The sequence below is a fragment of the Ooceraea biroi genome, chromosome 1 (assembly GCF_003672135.1).
Source record: "Ooceraea biroi isolate clonal line C1 chromosome 1, Obir_v5.4, whole genome shotgun sequence".
NCBI lineage: Eukaryota > Metazoa > Arthropoda > Insecta > Hymenoptera > Formicidae > Ooceraea > Ooceraea biroi.
This window is the reverse complement of record NC_039506.1, coordinates 15,352,369-15,370,490: the sequence shown is the minus strand read 5'-3', so window position 1 is coordinate 15,370,490 and position 18,122 is coordinate 15,352,369. Positions and strand designations below refer to the sequence as shown.

General features: G+C 46.3%; 2 protein-coding genes across 3 annotated transcripts in view; both read right to left on the bottom strand.

Moving 5' to 3' along the window:
- Positions 1-910: 910 nt before the first annotated feature.
- On the bottom strand, positions 911-6,297 carry LOC105280864 (elongation factor 1-alpha). 2 transcript variants are annotated; one of them, XM_011341715.2, is made up of 5 exons: positions 6,209-6,297; positions 4,171-4,353; positions 3,299-3,907; positions 2,809-3,084; positions 911-2,505 (listed from the first exon to the last, which is right to left on the bottom strand). In XM_011341715.2, exons 2-5 carry the CDS (start codon positions 4,312-4,314, stop codon positions 2,149-2,151), a joined length of 1,386 nt encoding a protein of 461 aa, XP_011340017.1. In that variant the 5' UTR covers positions 4,315-4,353; positions 6,209-6,297; the 3' UTR covers positions 911-2,148. The 2 variants fall into 2 exon arrangements, with proteins under 2 accessions (XP_011340017.1, XP_011340018.1); XM_011341716.3 differs by lacking the exon at positions 6,209-6,297 and adding an exon at positions 6,134-6,156.
- A 3,175-nt stretch (positions 6,298-9,472) lies between these two features.
- The window catches only part of LOC105280865, a 190,461-nt gene continuing 181,811 nt past the window's right edge, over positions 9,473-18,122 (bottom strand). Inside the window, exon 17 of the mRNA XM_026973194.1 lies at positions 9,473-17,715. Within this exon, the coding sequence (XP_026828995.1) occupies positions 17,228-17,715 (488 nt within the window). The 3' untranslated portion in view covers positions 9,473-17,227. The remainder of the gene's footprint in view (positions 17,716-18,122) is intronic.

Below are 18,122 nucleotides of genomic sequence, written 5' to 3'. Positions count from 1 at the left end.
CAAATGCGGGGGTGAAGAGAGTGGAGGCTCGTAGCGGAGGTTTCTGGAACTACTAGCTAGCTAAAAAGCTGCGGACCCGCCAACGGTTTGGTGGTGCCATCTATTGGGGTTTATTGGAACTTTTGATTACGGGTTGCCGTTCTGCAGGCGCTACTAGTTGGCCGGGTTGCAATTATACAGGCGCCTCGGAAATATTTACCGCAAAAACTTAGTTTCAAAAACTTCCGCTACGAGCCTCCGCTATCTGCAGTCCCGTTTTTGATGAATATTGAGATAGTAGTATAACTAAAAAATGGGGCAGCCATTTTACATATATTTTTTTACGCATATTCCAAAGTAAACGTTCACAATAATTTATAATTCCAAGTAATTAATAACTTAATTATTTATTATTTAATAATTGAAGATTTCAATTATTATTATTATTATTATTAGCTAAAAAGTGACACAGAAGTAATTTTTAAAACGTTGAGTTCTTCGAACATTTTTAACAATTAAAAGAACAAACTGTGACATTTTTGTACAAAATTCTCATTGTGCACTTTCTAGTACGTATAAAATTTGTTGTAACATGTATAAATTAAGGTATTATTCTCGTGATTGATGCTCAGAGAGAGATAATTATTATTTGGACAAAAAATTATTGCAACTTACGCATGTTTCAGTATGATTCAATAGCGTTAAATCTTTGATGTCTTGGTCCATCGTATTTGTGACACGTTATATTTTCTGTCTTTCTTATGCATATTAAACATTAAACTTAAAAAATTAATATTAACTAAGATAACAAAATATTTAATGCATCTTTTCAACAAAATTGCTTGATCTTGGCAATTGTGGAAATGCACACGTAAACACTTTGTCGCATTGCGGGGAAGGGGGGATTGGTACGTAAACGAATCATCCTGAATTCATGTTTCCGTAGCTTCTTTATTTTCGCTCTTCCTCGTCATCGTTGGTACTTTCACACGTATGTACAGAAAACTGTCAACCAATGTCGTTTGTAGAAGAATCGCGGGATAAAAAAAAAGAAAAAAAAAACTGGAGAGAAAAAGGTCTTTGCAAAGATCGTCATTTTATTGTGCCGCGCACTCATCCCGTTGTTCGTTGCTAGTTCGATAAAAGGAATATCTCGTAGAAAAAGTGTCAAGGGTTTCGATCCGCGTCTTACCTAATAATTGGATAATAAAATGATAATCATCGGAGGAAACAGGTCCCATCTCCCAACAACGAAATCTACTTTGTTTTTTTGCTTGCTTGCTTGTCAAGGCCTATCTTTGTCTTCCTCTATATATTCTACTCTTCTTCTGAATTCAATATATAGTCTTAACGATTATAATATAAAAAAGCTACAGAGAAGACAAAAGATACGGAGCACATATCGCCGCGATACACATGATACCTCTGGTCGGATTGCATGCAGGCTGCTAAATATTCGTGGATGCGAGAGCGATAAATTGAGAAGTTGTCTCACAGGGGCGACGAACGTGGTGGCACGTGGCACCGGTGAGGTAACCACTGCCGACAGAGTTATGAGAATAATAATAATAATAATAGTAATAATATTGACATGTTTCTTTCTTTTTTCTTCGAGTATCGGAGATACAGAATTTATTTCCGTATAGTAATTAGAAAATATAATTAAACCGCGCTAAATTACGATGTTTAATGTTACTCGTTATGAAGTAGATCAGATAGCTCGCGCGAAGTCCGCTCTCCCTCCTGACGCGCGGCTACTCGCGACACGCAGCCACATCGCGCGTGACGTCGCCCAACATCTCCACCGGCCATCTCTACCGACTGAAGTTTCCTTTCCTGCGGAACTCCTTACGATGGAAAAAGTGACGGAGCGATCGTTTCGACAAGCGAAACTTTCGCGTGCCGAGGAGACGCAGTGGCTGCACCACCCCCCCGTGCACGCTTACGGCCAATCGTCGCGATTGGATCAGAGTTTTCTCGTTCCCGACAGCCTGCGGCAGCTGCACGGCGAGTTCCGCCAACGATTTCGACAGCGACGCCACGGCGCGCATCTCGCGCGCGTCGCACGAGGAGGGAGGGCGAGCTACGTCGGCTGGTGTACGCCGGTGCCCACCCGGTGGCATATTCGCACGGAAACTATCGGTGTATGCACGGAAACTATTACAATAGTTATTTCTTCTTCTGGGCTTTCTCGGCGGCCTTGGTGACTTTGCCAGCGGCATCCTTGAAGTTGACGGCCTTGATGACGCCGACGGCTACCGTCTGACGCATATCGCGGACGGCGAAACGTCCCAGCGGTGGGAACTCCTGGAACGCCTCAACGCACATGGGCTTGCTAGGCACCAGAGTGACGATGGCGGCGTCGCCGGACTTGATGGCCTTCGGGTTCTCCTCGGTCGTCTTACCGGTACGGCGATCGCACTTTTCCTTAATCTCGGCGAACTTGCAAGCGATGTGGGCGGTGTGACAATCCAACACGGGCGTGTAGCCGTTGCTGATTTGACCGGGATGATTGAGAACAATGACCTGCAACGAAGCGAGCAATCGGATCAATTCTGCACTCGTGATTCGCGAATGCTTTATCTTGATATGCTTCAACGTGATTAAAAAGCCATGAGTAAAATTCGGCAATCTTTAATAAATTTCTGCAAGTAGAAAAATAAATTTTACTTCGCGTAGGGTTTACGTAAAGACACTCAGACGCATTCTGCCATCATCAGAATCTCTTCCGGTGGAAACCACGAATGAAATTACAATAAGTTATCATCATCGTGTCGATAACGAGAAGACTGAACAAGTCGACAAGTAATAATCAGTGCAACAGCGTACCTGCGCGGTGAAGTCAGCGGCACCCTTGGGTGGATTGTTCTTGGAATCTCCAGCAACGTATCCACGACGCAACTCCTTAACAGACACGTTCTTGACGTTGAAGCCAACGTTGTCACCGGGCACGGCTTCTTGAAGAGCCTCGTGATGCATCTCCACTGACTTAACTTCAGTAGTCAGTCCAGCAGGAGCGAAAGTAACGACCATACCAGGCTTCAGTACACCAGTCTCGACTCGACCGACTGGTACCGTTCCAATACCACCAATCTTGTAGACATCCTGCAATCGCAAGCCAATCATTAGTATCTCGACTCAAAAACACGAATAAAAAGCTAATCATTTGTCATGTATCTTATAAATGATCAGACGCCTTCAGCCATCAATGGAAAATCCTCCGGTGGAAACCGCGAATGAGGTCAAAAGGTTATCATCATGAAACACGTGTAGATTTTGGTGGCATAAAGAGAACCGATGATGGAGCGTCGATTGTTACCTGAAGGGGAAGACGGAGAGCCTTGTCGGTTGGCCTGGTGGGTGGCAGGATAGCGTCGAGCGCTTCGATGAGGCATTTGCCTTCACCCTTGCCTTCCTTGCGCTCCACGGTCCATCCCTTGAACCAAGGCATCTTGGCGGACACCTCAAGCATGTTGTCTCCATGCCAACCCGAGATCGGCACGAACGCGACCGCAGCCGGGTTGTAACCGATCTTCTTGATGTACGACGATACTTCCTTCTTGATTTCCTCGAAACGAGACTCCGAGTACGGAGGCTCGGTCGAGTCCATCTTGTTGACACCGACGATCAGCTGTTTCACGCCGAGGGTGAAGGCGAGCAGGGCGTGCTCGCGGGTCTGTCCGTTCTTCGAGATACCAGCCTCGAACTCACCAGTACCGGCGGCGACAATGAGTACCGCGCAGTCAGCCTGCGACGTACCAGTGATCATGTTCTTGATGAAATCTCTGTGTCCCGGGGCGTCAATGATCGTGACATAGTACTTGGCGGTCTCGAACTTCCAGAGAGCGATATCGATGGTGATACCACGCTCACGTTCGGCCTTCAGCTTGTCCAATACCCAGGCGTACTTGAAGGAGCCCTTGCCCATCTGCGAAGCAATCGTTCCTGTTAGATCTACACTCGAATCACCGATAATTTGAAAATGTGTTTTCTCATCTTTAGTTTTGATTAAACTTAATTTTCGCGTCGAAATAGATTTTTTTTTCATCGAACACTCAGACGTTCTCAGCCATCAGAGTCCTTCAGTGGAAACCACGAATGAAGACGAGAAGAAATTATCATCATAGTGTTTGGAAAATACGCGATTAGTTAAAATATGAAAATAGTTTCTATTTGGTTGCTGGACGTTACCTCCTGGGCTTCCTTCTCGAACTTCTCGATGGTACGCTTGTCGATACCGCCACATTTGTAGATCAAGTGACCAGTGGTGGTGGATTTGCCAGAGTCGACATGTCCAATGACGACAATGTTAATGTGAATCTTTTCCTTGCCCATTTTGTTTTGTTTTAGGCGATGCTAGTACTCTGTCTCAAGCTGTAAAATGAAATATGGCGTTAAATTGGAACAGAACGAACAGATTCAGACTTTCGAGTTTTTTGCTGCATCCGACGATACGCCACGAGCGATCTAATTATTTGCGTCCTCGAAGCCACTCGGTGATTCGTACAGGTTAAGTGTAACATGGTACGGAAGGAAGATGCATCTCCTGATTCTCAATTTTCGAAAAGAAATTTTTTAATCGAGTAACACTCGGACGTTCTCGGCCATCAGAGCCTTCAGTGGAAACCACGAATGAATCAATGAGAAATTATCATCGTAGTGTCATGAATAAAATGCGGATTGCAGTTCGGTGGAACCGAGTTCCACACGGAGTTGGTCGCGATCGTCACGATTCTAGAATCGTCCTGCCCGATCTTCGCGGCCAACGTCACCCCGCTCGCGCGTTGCGCAAGATGGTGCAGCCGCCCGTGCCTCTCCGCGCGCACATTTGTGCGGAGCGTGAACCCGATCGGAACGCGCTCGATCGTCCGCGGTGTCTTTGTCCGGTCGTCCACGTGTCCGTGAATATTCGAGAATGGCAGCCGGCAGCCATTTTGTAAATGGAGGAGCGGCGCGCTGTTGCCACGATTTTCACGACGCTCGGCATCGCGCACGATGCCACGTTATTGCGGATCTTTTTTTTTTTTTCTTTCTCTCTCTCTCCGCGCGATTCTCCATCATCCGAATGGACCGAGCGTGGCATTTCGCGACCCTTCGTTGAAATCACGGGGCTAAAGACCGCTACGGCCAACTTCAGGCGTATCGCGGTCAATCAGGTGGCAAACTTTCGCGGAAACTCGAGACGAAAAGTTGCGCAAATGCGATTCATAGATATTAATTAACCGATCAATTTCTCAAGAATGCGAGGAATAAGATCGAGTCGGAATTTTATGATCGATCGCGATTATGATCGCACGAATAATTCGATATTCCTGCGGCTTCGCAGGAAATGATCGTTTGCGTCACGCGGCGAAATCGTTTTTCTCGGGAACATTCGATGCTCGGCACGAGACGAGATACCGCCCACTGTTGCGCGCCGGTCGCCTTCGGAGACTGGACTTTTTCCGCCCGACTCGATTCTACCTCCGCGATCGTTCACAGCGATCTCTTTTCGTGCCGCAAGCCTGGCTATAGAATCGATATTGGACCGGTACGTCCGGCGATCGCCGCGATAAGCGCGAATCCGCTCGCTCCGGAAGCCGCCGCACAAAAGTCGCTGTTGCACACGGCCTCCAGGCGGATCCGCGGAACTTTAACCTCGCGTTTCCGGTTCCCGACTCCGCCGCTCTGCCCGAACGTAACGCGTCGCAGGTCGCGATTTTCCGTGCGGAATCGCGGCAAGGTGTGGAGACCCACGTGGAAATTTTCTCCAGTAACGCGCGCGCTCGGTGGAACTCGCGATCGCGCCGAGAGTTCCAGCGCTGACGAGCACGGCCGCCATAACGCACCCGGTATGGCTCTCGCGGTCCCGACGGACGCGTCTGTCGCGCCGGTTTCGACCGGCGAGCGCGTTTCTTGGTTGCGTTCGTCGCGAATCTTCATTCGCGCGGTCGATAACGATTTTTTGGCCAGCCAACCCGTCGGCGGAACGCTGGGATACGCGCCTCGGGGACCGGCGAGGCAGACCGAGACGGAAGCACAAGACCGGCCATGCGGCACTTTACCGTCCGCGATATGGAGATGCAATTTCCGCGAAAGATCGCGACGGGACCGGGAAACTGTTGGCACAGCACAACACGCCGCGGTTCCGGGCGCCGTTCTATCCTGTACTTGCCCGTCGATGGCGTATCCTCGCTTCGCGTATCGTCGGATGTAGTGTCCGCCGCGTCGAGTACGAACAACCACTCACCTCCAGGTGCCACGACAGAAAGAGACCGTGCGGTAAAGACCGACATGCGCATACGGCTTCCACTCCGTAGCCTCGCACCCAGCGCTCCCGTCGGGCGACGCTAGCGCCGCCACCTTGCCGCGCCGCGGTACGTTGCATTTTACGACACTATTACGGTAACTTGATGCGCGCGAGTACCATTTTAACGTGCCGTACGCGAGAAAAACGCCAACTACGAATTTCAATTTTCAACATCTACATTATTTTCTCAGGGAAAATGCGATCTTCCGTATCCGCGTTGTCGGATGCGTCTGGGTGCGAGGCTACGGTTACGCAGCACGCACACACGCGGAGCATCGCGTAGCACGAGGGGGAGGGGGTCTCTCGTGAATACACGTATTCACGCGGTCCTAGGATACGCGCGGGCGTGTGCGCGCGTCGCGGCGGCTGCGGGAGGGCGAGAAGGACGGAGAGGTTAGGATACGCGCGAGCGAGCGAGACGGCGAGCGCGCTCGCAATCAGGGATTCATTTGTGCGTTCGCGCGCGCGACGTGGTTCAATGCTGCGACCCTGCCGCATTGAACCGCGAGACACTTAACATCGATACGGGAAGCGATCACGCCGTGCGATTCTTTCCCACGAGTCCCGTGAACGAGAATTGGACGCGATCCGCGGTTGTATTAGAGCAGATCGATCTCTCGGCGCGCTGCCACGCGGCTCCAGATGCCGACGCGACATTTTATATCGCGCTCTCTGTCGATATTATCGCCGGCTCTCGACGTAACTTAATCGCCCATTATGCGGTAAATCCGCTGCATCATCCGTATTACGAACGTGGAATGCAAAACGGATAGGGGATTGTTTTCTCATTTCTTTGACCGTACCGTCGGCACATTCAGGCCCGATTTCACCAACGACGTAAACGCGATTAATTGAAATTAAACTTCGGTTACGTTTTTAACCCTCGATATTGGATTTCACCAAGAGAAACTAATCGAGTTTAGGAATAATCGACGTTTAAAAACTAACTGACCGATTTTGGTCGGTTAACGAATTTAAACCGCGATTACGACTGCAAACATCAAAATTCATCTGGAAACTCCCAACATTATATCAAACCGACAAGAAATAATAATGCTAAGAGGATATGTATTAGTTTTTGAGAATAGTGATGATGAGGATGAATTTGTTGTTCGTCGACCAAGGTGGATACGAGACAGAGAAGATCATTTCCACAGGCGACACAGATTTTGTGACGAGGTTACTAATAGTTGACATCTTTCAGTAAGGCTTATTACTGAACAAATTGCTGACAAATTGCAAAAGGTTATTATGGTCTACTGTCAAATGGTCATTGCCATCTAGATCCACATATTTGCGATGTTGCCGGTGTTCTTTTGCACCTAAACTTCGATTTAATAAACTAGAATTAATTGTGCTACTGTGAAACCGGTGAAATCCGCTCGACCATAATCACGATTAGAATCTTCGCTTACACAGAACGAAGTTTAGCTAAACGCCGATTACAAGATAGTTGGTGAAATTGGACCTAAGATCGCTTTTCGGTTCCTTAAACGATTTCCAGTCCCAAATATCAAGAATTTGAATTTTATTAAGTTTATATATTAAAAATTTATATATTAAAATAGAGTTTATATATTAAAATAGAGGCAGACTTTTACTCTCTTACGAACGGGTCGATAATTTTGTAATTTTTCCGACAATGGACAAGTTATAACCGGATGGGAATTTCAGTTACATAAAAAGATACGCTTGGACGTATTTTTATTCGCCCTATTTTTACGGTATCAAAGTAATCGATAAATCGGTCATCGAGATAAACGGTGAAAGGTAAAGAAAGGAGATTGCGTTCTCGGAACATTAACGGTATTCGTTACAGCTCTGTATTTGTGACTGTTGCGAACCAAGTCCACCTACCTGACGATGATCCCGCTCTGCAGAATTTTCATATTTTTCACGGCTTGCGTTTATTTTGAAATTCAGCCAAAATGCCTCACCGTTTTACAAGTAGTTTGTCATTGACACGAGTTGTATATTAACAAAATTAATTTTCGCAAGAAACGATTACGTTATAGATATCAAGCAATATATCGAATTGGAAGATTTAATTTTATGATTGACATCGCACAAGAACTAATCGAAGGTTTCCTTATTACAAGGAAAAGTCATGATTATTTTTCAAAATTATTAAAATTATTTGAATGCGATTAGCTTAAGTGAAAGTTGAATCTCTAATTGAAACTTAAGTCGGTCCCCCTAAAGTCGTCCTTCCTTTCACTGCAACTGTAGGGATCACAAAGGAATGGAATTCTTTCAGCTGCGGCAGCTATCCGGTTGCCGGCTGTGGTGTTGGCTGTGTATCCAGACAATAAAACGGCCCAGATTTACGACTCGCCTAATGATAGGCAATAGGATATACTTCCGTGAATGCGAAATCATCACGTGTACTATGCACACGTGCTGTTTATCGCACGGATGTTACGCAATCACGCTTATTACGCAAAAATATGACTCACTCGAATCAGTACATGAACAATGCACATGCGTACGTGTATATTTAGATTGTAATTGTTCGCAATTTCTATACAGAACTGAATGCAATTCTATTTTTTAATTCTTTTCCTTTTATTTCAACCTTTACGTCTGTAAATTGTACTTCTTCTTCACAATGTGCGATAAAAGTGTTGATTTTTGACTGACACGGTCTGGATGGAGTGAAGTTACTTTTCAACTTCTCTCGAAAGCTCGTATTGATCGAGCACTGACTGCACAACTCAGTTTTTATTGGCCTGGAGCCTTTGGGGCTGCTGCGAGCGAACAAAGGGGTAGCGCGGAACCCGTTACGTCTTTTGTTCATCTACTGGAAGAAACCAGATCCCATAATAGTATGTACGACAATGTGCAGAGCCATTTCAAAAAGTTATGCAACTTATGAGTCGGCGAGTTCTGTAATTTAATCACCGATCAATGTTTTTTCCATTTTACGTTGCGTCATTGTCGTTTAAGTGAACTTTCATTGTTAAAAATATCAGTTTATCGCATCTTCTAAAAATCAATGAAAAAACTTTTAAATGAAATTTGTGTTGAATATAAAAACAGTGTGCTATAAATTGTATTTTCTGTCACTACTTTTCATGGCAAAAGATAAGAAGAACAGATTTTTTTATTACCAAAAAATTGTTAATAAATCGCGTAACATCTGGAAGCTGTGCGTGAGAGAGGAGAGATAAGAATCGCACGCGCCGTGAAAGAAAAGTCCGTGAATTCCTCTTCAATCGTCTATTTATATTTCAGGATTCCTACTGACATCCGATCGTACAGACATTCGGACACGCGGGCTTGCGGCACAGCTAAATCTCGAAAATTTAAAAATAACATTCTATCGTCGTAGGAGAGAACAGATATACGTGTAGAAATGGACAAAAATGCGCGTGCACGTCATCATCGTACGTACGTACGCGACGCGACCGGGATACGCAACACCGTACCCTCTACACCGTCGAGAATCGGCGCGACTCCGGCAACTGTTTCTTTTTAAACACACGATTTGAAATCTTCAAATTTCAGTAAACTCTATTTTCGACGTAGCAACTATGGAAAGCTGGACCGTGCCGCTTCCGTGGCCAGGAATAGAAACGGCCAATGCTGTCCGCGAGATGCGCGAACTCGTTGAAATGATTCGCCGATTCCGTGCCGCGATCTTAACACTTTGACCGTCGATCGCTCGTTTCATTTTTTACGATCTTGCGCCCGTCATCCTTCACGAAAGTCAGCTGGCGTTCGAAAAAGCGGCGTCAAAGTGTCAAGTCGGCGCTGGTCGCGATTGCGAGCGAGCCACTTGCCGGATGACAATCATCTAGATCTCGGACGGTGAACTCGTCGTTCCGTCTCTCCGTCGCACTCTCGTTTCCGTCTCCTCCTCTCCTTTTGTCTTCTTCTTTTTTTTGGTTTTTTTACATCTTTTTTTGGTGTTGAGTCTACCTCTCGACATAAATGATACATGTCGACACGTCGCGCGGCACCGTCGTCGACATTTTGGTCAGTTCTCCGTTAATGGAAGTGAATTCTCGCGCTTTGATCTCGCACATACACGTACATACAGAATTTCGGGTTCGCACACTTTATTCGCACACACACACAGACACACGCGCACGCACGCATTCTTTCCTTTCTTTTCCTCACGCATGTGTTTTCCATGTACGCGCTTCTATCAGGCTTGTCTCTTATTGGGGCGATCGTAAAATTGTACAGGGTGATTCAGACTCGTCGACATGTGTATCGGCGTGTATCAAAGAGAAACTATTATCTTGAGGTACTATCAAACGAAACGGCACTGGAGACTACAACAGCGCGCGCAATTATTATAATTTCTTTACGTGTCACGTTCGCAAAAGATCGCACAATGAGATATGCTGGTCTATTCTGAATCGCGCTGTACAAATTTCTCATATATATATATTTATTTATTTATATATATATATATCATATTATATATATATATATCTATATATGTATTTTTATATAATTGTATCTATATATATTTATATTATATTCATATTTACAAAAGGTCGGTCATTAAATGTTAATATTCAATATCGCAACTGTTATTACATTATTCCTGAGTAACCATTCATTAAGAGCCTTATCGAGAGACTCGCCTCCTTCCACTGTTTCATTTAATATTTATGTCAGATAGATCGCGTTTACGTAATGCTAAGCGCCGTGACGTGATGTGATCGAGGTAGCGAAACGATAAACGCAGGGGTGTGCATCGCGTGACGCCGGGAATTCCTCCCTTGAGAACGATTCGCGTAGAGAACATGCGGCAACGCTAGCTAGCTAGCTAGCTAGCTGTCGTGCGGATGTCGGCCCCGTTAAATTCCAGGACAAGAGCACGCTGAAATCTGCGTGGAAACGAGGAGCGTCTCATCTCTTACCCGGGCAATGCGAACGTCCGAAAAGCGGATCGTAGAGATCCAATTTCTTCCGGACGTTCCCCTTTACATCATTAAATCTCTAGACTTTTGAACTTTTTGTTGCTCGGCTTGCTGAGGACTTTCCCGTTAAACTACTAGGTATCTATGATTGTTTTGTAACAGTAAAAATGCAGGGAGAGAGTTCATAATGACTCGGGAATGTGTTCGGAAGGCTGATGATAAAGATAGCTGGAGAGAACAGCTTTGATGAAATTATTAATACAGAAAAAATCGGAACAGGTAATTGTTCTTGACTGTCAATTGTGTTGGCTGACACTGTAGAGCGTAAATTAAAGTGTAATAAATAATATTTCTTCACAATTAATGTACATATATGTATACTATATAATTTATATTGCAATGTGACGTGTCAACGAAAATTCGTTGTTTCCTGTTTACGCTTTCATGTGTGTTTCGCAAGAAATAAATTTGTCTATAATTACAGTTCTTCGATTTGTATAGTTCTCTGGATTTACAGAAATCTATGAATACTCACTCCGTGAGTCATACAAAGGATCGTACGTGAAATAAATTTTCCAACGTGAGTCACCTAATTTGTAACTACAGTAAACGGAACAATGGCGCGTTAATATCCCTTTTAGCGGCTTAAACGTGCGTTCCGAATTACTCTCGTGCTTTTTTACCCCTGAAAACAGAAACGTTTTTAAGGTACGAGGAATGGAGGAGCTTTTATATAAAAATGCTCGAGTATCGATAGTGTATCTCTATACATATATTTCCGTCATTCGATATGGAATAGCGAAGTCGTGTTAAGCATTAAGGATTCCATTGCATGCACGATACCAATACATATTAAAGGCAAACCGATTATTACGTTTCTGCATCATTTTGTGGAGTTTACGCGGGCGTGTAATCGGCTTTGCTGCCCGATGAAACAGCGCGGTACATCATCGCGGCCGTTCTCGTTTCCCCGTGTATTTATTATTATTTTCCGGTATAAAATCATTCGTACGTATACGCAAAACGGAAACCACGTGAAATGCATTTATGCATTTATGCATTGTTCAATTAGTTTAGTCACATTCTTGGCACACACGCACGCGCGCGCGCAATGTCAATGCTTTGATATTTCTACGTTATCTGTTGACGCATAGTTAACGTTAATGACGCGTAATTGGCAGAGCGACATTACGAGATCGCGCGCGACCTAAGGAGGAAGACCGTCGTGAAACCCTTGGCACAACGTTAATCCGAAACTGGCGGCAATCCGGCTGGCGCTCGATCCACAAAATGATCAGAACTCACTACGCTCGATACCGCTCACATAGTTAATAATTACATGGAAATTCAGTTGTCGAACGTACGGTTACACAGTAACTATTTAAATGTATGCAAAACTTGTAAATTTGGCATTATAAAAAGTTCACGAGTGTAACACATGCATCGCGACCGTATGCACAATTATCGAAAACGTCACGTGAAACTTTTCCCATGATCTCGATATGATTTCTCTTGCTTTCCTCGTTAACTCTCTCTTGCTTCTCCGTTCGCTCTCCTGTACAAGGGAAGGTTGTCGAGCCTCGTTAAAGTGCGTTTCGGAACGAAAGTGTCGCAGGTGGTGTCGGTACGTGGGGGTGCACGGCTGTGATCAGTGTAAATAATTAGGCAATTAGGAACACGCTAGTACGTACTCGGATTACGAGAAAGGAGCCGGCCAACCCCGTGTGCGATAAGCGCGAGTCGCACGGTCAATCGTCAGCAAATTACCCTCCCTCCCCCATCGCGATAAAACCTCCCTCCGGGCGTTGCGGATGTTGGACCTCTCTCGATGGCGTTCTCTGTACATAATATCTACTTGTCGCTTGTAACACCGATAAAATATCTCAATAAACTCAATATCGTGCGCAAACAGTCTCATGCAGGAGCGTCGTTACATCATAAGTGGATGATAGGACTGATCCAATTGATCGTCGATTAACTGATATCGATCACGCGCGAGTTCGTGAGCACCCGAACCGTGATCATCGTCTTGAACGTCGGTGCATGCTTTCCGCCGCTATAAATCAAGCTGCCACTTTCTCAGTTCGCTGCAACGACTCGGAGCAACGTGCAACTGTTGTTAATCGAGATACGACTAACTCGCGTGTTCTTTGGACTACGCCACTGCGAATAAATCATTGATTAACGTTAATAATTTAACAGATACGTCGTGCTATTAGTATTTGCGTCTGTAAGTAGTAATCAATAGTCATTAATAGTGATAATAACAATAACAATGATAATAATAACGCTAATAGGAGAATGGTATAGTAATAATGGTAAATGGATTATAGTTACCATTCACTTAGCTTCGATAATAGTTCATAATTAACGTCGTTAGATATCTTTCTGACGCGCAAGTTACCGGCGCTGTCGTTCTCGCTGGCTCTCGAGATTTCAAGATAAAGTGGCGAACCGGATGAACCTTTGTCCTCTCGACCAAACGTGGTCCAACACTTTCGTGGAGCTCAGGGTCGACCGTATCGACGAGAACGTTTCTTGCAGCTTTGCGCGTCTAATATTAATTAACGTAGGAGGATTAACATAGAGATTATCGCTAACGACAATGAAATTCCCAACATATACGACCAATGATATCACAGTCAGTTAAACAGCGTAAAATATACAGCACTGATAACGCTATTTACACCGTAACCGTTATGCGCTCTCGAGGTGGCGACTAGAACTCCATCAGGACGATTACGACTTGGCGACTCGGGATTCTCAACGGAACAAGGTAACTCCCGGGTCGAAATGATAACGCATTCGGATCGGATGCATTACAGTCTACAGACACGCGTTTACGTTATCGATCAAACGTTGCTCGTGGATTGTATCGTTGTCCGCAGCACGTACCGTTTCTCGGGGATCGCGACTAGGGCACTACGCCAATGCGCGCGGGCAGAATCACCCGCGCGTTACACGCGTGTAGAAATTTGGTACGCAATAAGAATTGTAGATAATAAATGTCCAAGTAATTGTCCAGGTAAGGCTGGTTAAACGCGCTGTCATCCCTTCGTAACAAGCCCCTCTCTCTCACTCTCACTCTTTCTTTCCCTTCCTCTTTCTCTCTCTCGCTCGCTCGCTCGCTCGCTTACTCTTCCGCCGCTGCCACTTGTTGCTCGATTCCCCGTTGTTGCAAACCGCAAACGTCAAGATACATTTTGCACCATACGTACACATGCATCCACTCATACGCACGCACGCGCGTACACATACACATGGTATCGCGAGAGATAACATGTGCAGAAATCGAAATGTCTTATCATCCCTTAAAGCAAATTGAACCGCAGAACTGAGAGAGTGACTCGCAATCGTAAATTGTCCGGAAGCTTCGATCTGTAATGGTACAGACAACTCCAATAACAAAACGCCGAGAAACGCGACTATCAGGTTCTCCGGAGCGATTTCCGATATTCGCCGTAACGTACATAGCACTTCCGGTCGTCGGACGCGCTGCCTTCCGACATATACATATAGCCGGGTCTTATTAAAAGGACCGGAAACGGAGGCAGGGAGACTCGGGCTCCCTCTAGGATCTCATTCGTGCTCCGCGCGTGGGAGCGGTAAATGCGTCTCTCAACGGTAACGCGAGGTCGCCCTAACGTTAGAAATCCTACGGGATTTATACAGAGGTGTTCTAAATCAACGTAGGGTGCATGGCAGTAGAATAACGTGTCCCCCGCCGCACGCGGGCCGCCGAAGCCACCGTAACTTCCGGTCGAGACCGCGGCGGATTCGTCCTTGAGCTCTCCCGTTCGCGGAGCTTTTGGTGAGTAAGAGCACTTGATCGCTACATATTTTCCGAGCTGAACCACTGGGCGCACGATGTCTTATATCCCTCTAATCCTTCCACCCTGCTTTTTTTTGCTCCCCCGGAAGTTACCGCGACCTCGCGGCACGGCGGGATTCCACTTTACCGGATACTTGGTGATTCTTAGAGGATAATTCCTTACGTGATAGTCGTTATTCAGCGAGGATATCGGATAGATGACATGGAAGCCTGTGAGTTCGTGAGACTTACGTTGCCCCTCCCGCCCCTGAAACGTTGATGTTGCCCTCCAAGGAATCCGAGGATCGATACCGGCATGATTTCGACGTGGCTTTAGGAATTACCGTGAGGAAGCTTACAAGGAAATTTAGTTTCTTACCTGTCCCTCGAATCTTGTTGATTGAGGGTAACAACATTGATTATCCTGAACTTTCAAGAAGAGCCTCATAGAAGGCTGTTTTGCGCATGTTTATTCGCCATTGTCTCGATAAATCCAGAAATTGATGCTGATGATACGCGAGGACAATCAAAATTATGCCGGCTTTAATCGTCGCTTTCAGCAATGCAAATTGGCTCGATTAGCCGCGCTTGACTCTGATCGCTCGGATTATCTCACCCTTCTCATTCTCCCTCTTTTCGCAAAGCGGGGAACAAGAAAAAGGAAAAAAAGAAGAAGATCGGACTTCTTCCTCTTTATTTCTTCATCTTACCCCCTTCGTCGTTATTCACGCTCTGGCAAAGCCGATCTAATGCCTGGGGGATTCTTATAAAGTCTGGAGGGATGAATGTTAAAAAAATGTACACGTCTAAAAGGCTACGTTCGACGATTTATAAATATTAAAAAAACCGCTGCTGCGCGTGTTACAGATGTCCCGTGTGAGGAGAACTGAAACGCTCTTCCTCTCTTTCTACCTTCCTCTCTCTCTCTTTCTCTTGCGAGGTTCGATGGATTCTCGCGCGCCCGCGTATCGCCCTCTGAACGCGTCTCCGTCTTTCCTTCCTGCTTCTTCATTCTTTTCTGCGGGGAAAATGGAGCCTCCTTCGAGTTCGACTGTCTCGGAACACTGCCTTACGAGGGTGGACGATGGCGTCGTGAGTTTTCGTCGGGAACGGAAGCTTGCTCTTCTTGGTTGTTTCGGTCCTTTCGGTCGTCGACTGGACGACAGCAAACGAATAAACGATGACCACAGGTGGAAGCGGAAGTCGGAAGCAGTGATGTAGGTGATGGCTTTAGTTGGTCCCGAGTTAGTAGAGTTGCGCAAGAATCGTAATTACCTTATAATCAACGGTCGACGTTGTCCGCGCTCATATTACAAATTACCAAAATGATTTTAGTGATTTCTATTAGTCGCACCACACCGCATCGATCTGAACAACATGTTAGAACAAATGTGGAAGTTGCTGATGGCACAATCAGAGAGACACAGAAATTATCCTTTTAATAAATTATTGATGACATCATACATCAGAAAATGATTATATTTTGCGGTATAAGGTACATGTAATCACTCAAATTAATTTTCGTTATTTATTCGGCGTTATTTGGCAACGCCGATGCGTACATACGTGGCTCTCATTCCAATTGTTGGTACCACTAATGCAACGACACGAGCTCTAATGATCGATCTGGTGCGCAGTAATTACAATCTTTGCACAAATTTCAAGAGTCGCGCATCGAAACGTGTCGACCGTTGCGTCACGGATCTCAGCTCATAGCAATACTGTGCGCGTCGAACGTAATACACTCTCTCCTTCTCTCTCTCTCTCTTACTTGTACCTCTGTCTCATTTGACTCTGCATTTTAACTATTACGAGCTACTTATTAATTAATCTATACGCTCCTATAATGTACGGATCAATTATGTTCTGTGGCAGTTTATTTACAGTGCGGCTCGCGCCGCGGGCACCCCGGCGACCATTCGCGTCATCGATTCGCGAACAAAAAAACTCTCGATCATTAACCCCCGTGGGCCTCACAGCGCTCAATCGAATTGGGGGTAGAATTCATGACCTAGTGAGCAGGAGAAACGCCAGAGTCTTCAGCGAAATTATTAATTCTTTACAATCGCACCGTTACAACCATAGTTACCTCCCCCCACCCCCATCTCACCGAGAAATTAGTTTCGGTTGATCAGAAAAATCGCCTCTTTTTCCTTACACGACGACCTCCGCTCGCGCCCATTTTTCCACCCCAACCCCCGGCAAGTCGCGGGGCCCGCAGCTCGGCCGCATCTTCTACTCCCCAACGCGTCGCCGTCTCGTTCGTCGTATTTACAGGAATAGCACGATCATGTAATTGAGATATTTGGCGCTAGTGGTACCGTTGAGCTTCATGCCGCTGCTGCCGCCGCCACCGTTCTCCTCATCGTTCTCGCTGGCAGTGTCGCCCTTCACCTCGACGATGGTGTCGAGTCTCTCCACCGTGGGGCACGCGAGATGATCGCGACCGTTCGAGTTGTCGCTCTCGGGGGTCTCGTCCGAATCGATGTCGATCGTGCGGTCGTTCACCTGGATCTTCACCACAGCGTCCACCGGATGTCTGACGCCCTCGTCGGACGAGGACACCATCGCGCCGGATCTCGCAGCGATCCCGGCCTCCCTCTCGCAGCGCGGGCAGATCTGACCGTTCGACGAGCCTTCGTCGCTCTGGCAGCGGAAGCAGATCAGGTCGCCGTCGCTGGAGAAGTCGCAGTGCTCGCAGTGCATGACGATGTAGCCGTTACCCCGGCAGAGCTCGCAGATCGGGCTCTCGGCGCGCTCTGTGAGCAGATCGGACGGTTAGCTCGGCAGGTTGCCTCGCGCGTGGCCCGGGACGTCACCCCCTGGGGCGACCCCTTTGACGGCCGCGGTGACCGCCTTGGGGGTCGCGCGAAGCGTCAGCGAGAGATGCGTGCAAGCGGCAGCGAGATTGTCGATGCGGGCGAAGCGCGAGTAGCAGACTAAAAGAATTGAAGAAAATGAAATGAAACGGAACACACGCGTGCGCAAAGAACAGAAGAACATCATCATGGGGTTGTTCTTAGATAGGAGAGAAATAGAAGAGAAGCATATCGGAGGGTTGCTAGCAAACAAAACACGTGGATTGAATGATAACATCCCCATTATAGTATAACAGAATGTCAAACTTCAGAGTTGTAGCAAGAATTAAAAAAAATTATTAAAAATG

Coding starts and splice junctions, on each gene's coding strand:
- LOC105280864 (XM_011341715.2), bottom strand. CDS start 4,314: ATGGGCAAGGAAAAGATTCACATTAACATTGTCGTCATTGGACATGTC. Junction 3,908..4,170: donor TCGAGAAGGAAGCCCAGGAG/GTAACGTCCAGC, acceptor ATTGCTTCGCAG/ATGGGCAAGGGCTCCTTCAA. Junction 3,085..3,298: donor CTCTCCGTCTTCCCCTTCAG/GTAACAATCGAC, acceptor TTGCGATTGCAG/GATGTCTACAAGATTGGTGG.